Source organism: Alligator sinensis, unplaced genomic scaffold (assembly GCF_000455745.1).
Source record: "Alligator sinensis unplaced genomic scaffold, ASM45574v1 scaffold794_1, whole genome shotgun sequence".
NCBI classification, from domain to species: domain Eukaryota; kingdom Metazoa; phylum Chordata; order Crocodylia; family Alligatoridae; genus Alligator; species Alligator sinensis.
Genome location: NW_005842125.1, coordinates 912745 through 921017, shown reverse-complemented (window position 1 = coordinate 921017; position 8273 = coordinate 912745). Strand labels below are relative to the sequence as shown.

Here is an 8273-nt window from a genome sequence, read left to right as displayed (position 1 = left end):
AGATCACTTTTAAATAACAGCGTTGTGCTTATGCCATTCGTTTTCTTCTTTATAAGTTAAGAAATATACTTTTCTCTTTACAGTGTATGACTGAAAAGCCAGATGAAATACAATGAAAAGCAGTGGTGACTGAGCTGTTACAGATTTTCAGTATGTATATAGACCTTTTTACCAATACTCATTTAATTTCAACAATTTAACTTTTTGAGTAAAGACCTCTGCCCCTTCAACTAAGACTAAGATATCTGGTACGTCATTGGTCTTGAATAAAAATTTTAAGTAAAAATCAAGTGGAAAAAATAGGCCCTCTTGCAGATCACTTTTAGATACCATAAAGCAACAGAAGGGCACAAATACCTTCCACAGAAACCATTTATAGATAACTTAAAATTTCATCTCTTTGTGCATCTTAAAATGGAAGCAGAAACAGGAAGTCCAGACCACCAGGGACTATCCAAAAACAAACAGGAAGGCAATGACTGATTCCTTGGGGTTACACCAATATTATCACCATTTTTAGAAGTCTAATGTTCTGCACATCAACTTCAGTGGCACACAACTAAGACAACCAAGTTGTAACAGAAGTAGTAGGTTTACCACAAAAAGATTTTTCGTTAGAAATACATTTTATTTCAATGTGCCAATAAAAAAGTCCCACATTTCCAGATCACAGGATGTTAATACGTACAAGAAAAGCTGTGCACTAGTCTACTGATGTTTAAAAGATCCAGATTCATGTCAATTGCCAACTGACCGATATATCTTTCTAGCTAAATCCTTACATTTACATCAAAAGACACCACAAAATCCCTTATAATAATGTAAACAAAATATCTTTCTTTTCTAAAGGGTTAATTTTGTAATCTTAATCAATTCTTTCCGGACTTGCACTCCTTCGAGGGGTTCCTGACGGTGAACGGCTGAAAGTGAAAGAAACAGAAATTAGCAAGAGTAACTCCCCAGTATTGATTTGGAAGCAAGGCCATCACAAAAACGTGCAGTAAATATGCACTGAATTTGAAAGGTTCTCAGAAGTAGAAGAGATCTCACTGAGGGTGAAACAGTAGCTCTTAGGAAGTGAGCATCAGCATGAAAGTTACTACCTATGCCAGTTTCTATACATTTCCTTTCCACAGAAGATTTCTACCCATCTTAACAAACATGCCTCCAGATGTCCTGAGGAAGATTCTTAAATTCAGATTAATGGAAACTACTTAAAATGGCTTTGACTAAAACTGGAAAAGCAAGGCTAATGATTATGCCAAAATATACAGGTCTGATAAATACTCATCTGGATTACAAAAGGCACTGAGAACTTCATCTTGCTTTTATCACGTCAACAGCTGCTAGAGCCAGCAAAAGATTACACCAATATGACTCGATTCAAACAGATAGCTATGTTACAAAATGCCTTCAGTCCACTTTCTACATTAAGTATGAAGTCCTTTTCTAGTTTTATTCAAAGCCATTTACATATTTCCTATTCAGATCCTCCCACTTCATTTATAAATGCTTTTGATAAACTGGATTCAGGATGCCCATAAAGGATTAATTAGAATCCAAGGTTCATAGACTTGTTCCTTCTGAAAAAAAATTAGTTACAAGTCATTGGAGTCACTAACTCAACTTTCTAAGGTAAGCTTTCACACTATTTGTCCATAAATGTATTCTTTGCTTTAAGCTTATGCTCTCACATATGAACTCTCCAATAACCAGACTCAATATTACAGGCCCCCTCCAGTCCTTTGATTCTATGAAAGAAGTGAAGTAATTCAGCAGTAGCAAGGCAAGATGTTCAAAGCACGTCGTGTATCATTTTCATGCAGCTTTATATCTAGCCCCACTCTTTCATAATCTAAATGCTATCATGCGTTTAAAAGACCAGTCTATAACTCCAAGCATCAAAGGTTATGCTTTACATTTGGAATAGAAATACAGGGAAAAGCCTGTTAATAGCTTCAGCGTTGATAAAACTCTGACTTGAGTATAAATCAATGAACACTCTCCAATGTTAGTCCTGTCTATATTAGTCAACTTACCTTCTCTTTGGAGATGCTGATCTGGATTTTGATCGGCTGTCAAAACGGGAAGAATAAAATTTAACCAATAAAACTTGAAATGATGCTTTAATTTCCAGACAAAACAGTAAAAATCTCCCAGCCCTGGACTGCACGTAAGATTAATTATCGCTTACAATTTAGCCAGAAACCTTTCCAAAGAATGTGTGCAGATTTTAACTAATCCCCACCAACCCTACTAGCACTGAAGATAAGTATCCTCAATTTATCACAAAGACTCATTCTGAGCAGCAAGCTTCAGACCAGAAGACATCAGAAAGCAACGTTGCTGGAAAAGCTAAGAAAAAAAACTAACTTGAAACCCTTCAAAAAGGGAAAATCCTACAAATGTTTTAAGAGCATCACACTAAATCGTTACATAATTTTGTGAAACAGGTGCAGTATCTTGAAAGTGGCAAAAGTGAGCAAGATGAAACAAGAACTGTGGGGGAAAATTACAAAAAGCTTAAGCAAAACACAAAAAAGGAAAAAGAAAAGACAATAAGAATAGGGTAACCCCCTATATGCATGCAAAGCCATTATTATAGAGACATAATGGTATCGGATAAGACCATGGATACCTAATTCTGTAAGAATTTCCCATAACTAAATCCTACCAACAAGAAATCCTTCAAAAAGTAAATTGACATACTGATCCAGGCAAAGAGCTTTGTGAATCACGACAAAGCAATACTAAATAATTAAGTATTTACGGAAGGCTTCTGCTTTACACCCTCACCTTTTAGCAGGTGAGCCAGATTTAGATCTACCACGGGACCCCGACCTACAATAGGAGAGAAATATAACTCAGCAATGGAGCCAGTGGCATGCATGTAAGTGAAGTTAGCTAAAGGTCAAAATCCATCAGTTTGTGGAGCTTTTGCTGCTAAATTTCAGGACACCTTTCTCTTTTAGTATTGTATGTGGCAGTTTTCATTCACTATTCTGTTCTAGATTAATGCTCAATACATGAAACCATTCACAGGAGTATACTGAACAAAGCTTTGACTAGTAATTCATAAAAAGCAATTGGTTGCCATATTCCAAACTTGAAAGTTTTCACCAAGATGAATGTATACCTTCTTCTGGAGAGTCAAACATTAGTTTTGCAATAGTACTCTCCTGAAAACACTCTTCATGTCAGTAAGGACCAGGCACTTAAATCTTCAACTATATGTGTCTCTATTGAAAACTGCAATTTTTTTCTCAGAGGGATTAACCTGGAAAACAATGCTACTAACACTATCTATGACAATAGCTTAAATTTGTTAGACAGGTTTCTCCGCAAAAGGTATTTTAGGTTTCCAGTAGCCAAGGCTTCCCTTGGCTAGATCCAGTTTTCATAAACTTCAGGGCTAGCAAGGTGCAAAACATTATGTAACACTTCAAGCTTAAAGAAACAATCCAGGTCTGTCAACAAAAAGTCACTCAACCACTGTATACATTCTGAACAGAAAACTTTATTTTTCCCCAAAGACCAACAGGGCTGTAGCCACAGGACCCTTGTGCTTTAGCAATCTTTCGATATTGATTCTTGTATTTCTTTTCATCTCTACATTACAAAGATAAAAATCAATCAATCAGCCCTGCTGACAAGCTTGTGTGCACCAAATGTTAGCCAACTCACTTGTACAAGTCTCAAAAACAAAGCCAAAGTACCACCCCCACACAACCACCTAAAGCACAATTTTAGCCATGCTTTATATGTTAATGAAGTCATGCCCCAATTGTGGAAATTTGCAATCTTCCCCCCAAAGTACCAGGACCACCGTACCAAAAGCATTTACTAGTATCACTACCCAGTGTCAGTTTCCATATTTCAACTCTTGTGATGCTCATCTTCAGATAGCAGCTATCCTTAGGAACATATATTATTCACATAATAAATATATGTGAGGATCTTGTCTGGCTTACAACCCCCCCCCCAATTAATGTGGAATTCAACCTAATAATTTCTACAGTACGGAAGCCAGGTGTAGCTCTTTGTCCAGAAAACCTTTCCAATGAAAGGCCTTAGCACAAGATTATCTCTGATGGTAGTTGTTTTGTAACCAAGGCACTAGATTTCCCATGCTGTATGACTATAAATGTTTGATGCTAACTTAAAGCTGAGAACATTTAACTGGTTAGAAAACTATAGTAGCTCTGTGCACACATTTCCTTTGTTCTGCTGTGAAGTCATGAAATTCTCTGACCACTAAGTGAATATTTTAGAAATCAAACATGCTAAACAAAACCAGTTCTTAGCCACTTTTGACTAATGCCAATTCTGATGTTTTCTTTACTACAGCAACCACTTAAACTGCATACTTTCAGTGAAAGTTTTCCACAAGCATGCATCTTAAAGTCTGAATACTGGGATTTTATAACATATAAGAACCAAAAATATCGGACTCTGAAAACAGTCCTAACTGCTAAAAGTCAACAGCTGATATGCAAGAGTATGCTGGAGAATCTACCTCACTCAGAATATTGCAGTTAACACTAGTTATCTTTTACTATGGACAGGGGGAATAAAAACGGGCAAGTTAAATTGAGGAAAACTATTAAGGCTCAATGGAGTGCTCATGAGGTAAAAATAAGATACTGGCAGCAAAAGGCTTTGTTCCACAGTTCCCCACCTCTACCCCTCATGGAACAAATTCTTATTTCTTTCTCCCAACTCCAATGCTCAGTTGATTTTTTCTTCCTTAAGTTCTCCTCAAAGAGCTCCATCTTTCTTGTCATCTTCACTGCTCTCTTTCTTCTCCACCTACTTCCTAATCAATTCCTAAATATAAGAACTATAATGGAGCAAGAGGGCCAGGGAACTCATCAATTCTCTTCCTTCAGAGGTTTTTAAGAGACTTGAAAGGCTGTCAAGGATGGTTTAGGAGCAAGTGCATGTGTGCACAGTATTAGACTAGATGAACCCTTAAATTTCCTTTATCATTCTATGGCCAATTGTGGCAAAGATCTTACCTGCTTCTTGGCCATGTAACAGACCGGGATCTGGACCTTGACCTTGATCTAGACCTCAATTTAAAAGAAAAATGAATGAAAACCAATCCACTCTCTGAGAAGAAAACATTAATACAGTATTTAAAGCAATCCTTTTTAGTTTGAACATTATCATGTGGAAATAACACTAATATTCTACAGAAAGACTGCACCTTTAAAATTGTAGTTTCAAACTCCAAACATCAGCTTTACAACTTCTGTTCAAGGGAAATTAAGAAAACAAGAAGTAACGTACTGGGTCAGACCAGTAGTCTATCTAGCCCAGTATCCTGTCTGACAGTGGCAGGGCTTTAGAGGGAAAACATCAAACAAGACATCACTAGAGGGATCTATCCCCTGTATTCCAGTGGTTTTCAACCTTTTGCCACTTGTAGACACCCAAAAAATGTCATAAGGAAGTGCAGAACCCTTTGAATTTTAAGTGTGGGTATTCACATACTTTTGATTGATCATAGTCATGAGTTGTGGGCCTCTTAGACAGTCTGCAGAGCCCCAGGGGCCTGTGGACCACGAGCTGAAAACCACTGCCCCCTATTCAATAACCTCACTGGTATTTATTGGTTTAGAGAAACCATTCTGTTCAACAGCCATTAACAGAACTATCATCCATTAATTTAACCCCTTTTTGAACCTGGCTATGCTATTTGCTACCTACTGTGACAACAAATGCCACAAGTTAATTATGCATTGCATAAAAATGTACTTTCAGCAAGTGCCCCTAGGACTAATATTCTAGGACTTGGTAAATAGTTCCCTGTTCACTTGGTCCACACACCCTTCCATGATTTTATAGATCTCTATTACATTCTTCCTTTCCAAACTGAAGTGTCTTACCCTTCTTAGTCTCACCTAGTATGGCAACTATGCTATACCCTTGATCATTTAGGTTGCCTTTCCCTGTACCTAAGAGTTAATATTATTCAATTTAGCCTTGAGTGCATCAGTTCTGCACTGCAAAAATGCCACAATCTTTCCACAGAATCTGCTCTCCAAACTACCTTCCCCCACCCCACATAATACCTCAAGTATAATTTTTTTAACCAGCCCCTTGAAAGGAAACATCATCTGGTAATTACCTTGATCTTTTTAGGGAACCAGATCGGGATCTGCGGGGTGAGATTGATCTAGATCTACGAGGAGAGATGGACCGTGATCGGCGAAGGGAAGCTGACCTGGATCTGCAAAGAGATTTTTTTTTTTTTTAACACAACACATTAGACAATTTCCCCTAAATGAAAGCATAAGACAGTTTGTGGTTTACCTTCTCCCACGACTTCGGCTGCGTGAGCGAGAATACCTTCTTCCTCTGGATCTTGAATGGGATCTAGACCGTGACCTAGTTTTAGGTTAGAGACAAAGGTTTTCAGAACAACGTTCCAGCAATTAGTGCAAGCGAGCCTCGGCTGACGTCAAAGTCAGACAACTAAAAAACTAGTGTCTGCCAGTTGGAAAAAACTCAGGGCCTATTTGTCTTGAGCAATTTTTACTACCTAGAAAAATGTTAAAAAAGCTGAATTACATTTCAGAATTACATTAGAATTAAAAAAAAAACACTGTAATGTGTATTTAAAATAAACCTTGCAAGTTTGCGGGTCGACCCTCTTTGGCCCAAGGTCTAGCAGATCTAGACGATCTAGAAGTATCTATAGCCGATCGCTGCATCTAGGTGTTCTCTTCAATCTAACGACGATCAAACTGACAGCCAAATGAGCCAGGGTGAGGCTTGATTGACGCAAGAAGATTTTTCTAGGTGGGCATGTGGTCAATCTGGTGTTCCTCTTTCTAAACCGGAGGGGGGGGCCCCAATTGAAAGCCAAATTTACTGTTACGGCGGGCACCGTCTCAAATTTTCTGCCCTTAAAGTATTAAGATAGTGACAGTCCATACGAAATAGCAACAAATCGCAACATACGCCTGCACAGTTAGTTATAACATTAACGTTAACCATAACCAAAACCGGCGTAACAATCTCTTCTGTGCTAACAAAAACTACCAGAGTAACAGGCCTAGCCAACCAACCAACCAACCACTCCGGTCACGTACGTACCGGCTCCTCCTCCGACGACTGTAACGATGACAGTCATACGCATAATGACCCTTCTCCCCACATTCGTAACACCTGTCGTTAGGATCAAACGGCCGTCGGGCTGGAGGTCTGTCATAGCGGGAGCGACGAGGCATGCCGGTCGACAGCTCTACACGTACTCTGGAGCCGCAGATTACCCTGCAATTGAGAAAGTGAAACTGGGTAAGTGACGCAGGTTTCCCTCGCTTTATGTTGTACATCCATTCCTGAAAAATGGCATGTAACTCAAATTCGCATGAAGGGATCCCACTTTACAGCGTAACAAATAGGGATATGTTAACAAGACCTTGACTGTACTGACCCCCAGACCCATTTCTACCACTTTTACAAGACAATTTTGGTACTCTCCAACAGCAGACAGTACACGCAAGCACAGGGCACTATCATAATGGGGGAGGCAACTACAGAAACATGTTGCAGACAATGAGCAAGGAGCACAGATCCAGACAGGAGACTATATTTTAGTGCTTATCACTCCCAATGCACCGCACAAAGCAGTTGACTGCAGGTGTCAATCACACCGCTCCATAAGAGTGAATTTACCTCACATACAACACATTTTTGGTATAAAAAGGGTCGTTGCATGAGAGCGAATTCACGCATACGGAACCCACATAAAGCGAGAAAAACCCATGTATTTATCCCTTGTGAAATCCCCATCAGGGATGCACCTCAATTGAAGACAAATCTCAAACACTGAGCCAGCAGCTTGTTAAAAATAAATAAATAGAAAGCCCCAGAAAACCTAACACCTACTTTCCGTCTAGTCCACGAACAGCATCCTCAGCGTCTCGGGGGTCTTCGAACTCCACAAAGGCGAAGCCCGGCGGGTTTCGGGCAATCCACACAGTGCGCAGCGGCCCGTAGTAGCTGAAGGCTCTCTCCAGCTCACCCTTCCCAGCGCCTGTGCCCAGGTTGCCCACGTACACCTTGGTCTCTGGCGGGAGACAGCGGCCGTTAGCGGCTTGGGTCCCGCGGGCGGGACACGCGCTCGGAGCCTCCACGCGAACCCCCCGCCCGCCCGTTGCGGGGCCTCCCGCGCGCCCAGGCGCCGCCATCTTTGGCACCGCCTCCATTTTGGCGCGCGCCGCCCGCGCCGCCCCTCCCCCCCCGTCCATGCGGCCGGGTGG

At 40.3% G+C, this 8273-nt stretch overlaps 1 protein-coding gene across 3 annotated transcripts in view; it reads right to left on the bottom strand.

Moving 5' to 3' along the window:
• Nucleotides 1-607: 607 nt before the first annotated feature.
• Nucleotides 608-8273, bottom strand: part of SRSF7 (serine and arginine rich splicing factor 7) — a 7988-nt gene continuing 322 nt past the window's right edge. The window contains exons 2-9 of one of the 3 annotated variants that reach the window (XM_006024933.2): nucleotides 7900-8080; nucleotides 7105-7281; nucleotides 6319-6393; nucleotides 6134-6235; nucleotides 5019-5072; nucleotides 2797-2841; nucleotides 2040-2075; nucleotides 608-920 (exon numbers count right to left, since the gene is read on the bottom strand). In XM_006024933.2, the coding sequence (XP_006024995.1) occupies nucleotides 866-920; nucleotides 2040-2075; nucleotides 2797-2841; nucleotides 5019-5072; nucleotides 6134-6235; nucleotides 6319-6393; nucleotides 7105-7281; nucleotides 7900-8080 (725 nt within the window). In that variant the 3' untranslated portion in view covers nucleotides 608-865. The remainder of the gene's footprint in view (nucleotides 921-2039; nucleotides 2076-2796; nucleotides 2842-5018; nucleotides 5073-6133; nucleotides 6236-6318; nucleotides 6394-7104; nucleotides 7282-7899; nucleotides 8081-8273) is intronic. The other 2 variants (XM_006024935.2, XM_006024934.2) reach the window with 2 other exon arrangements.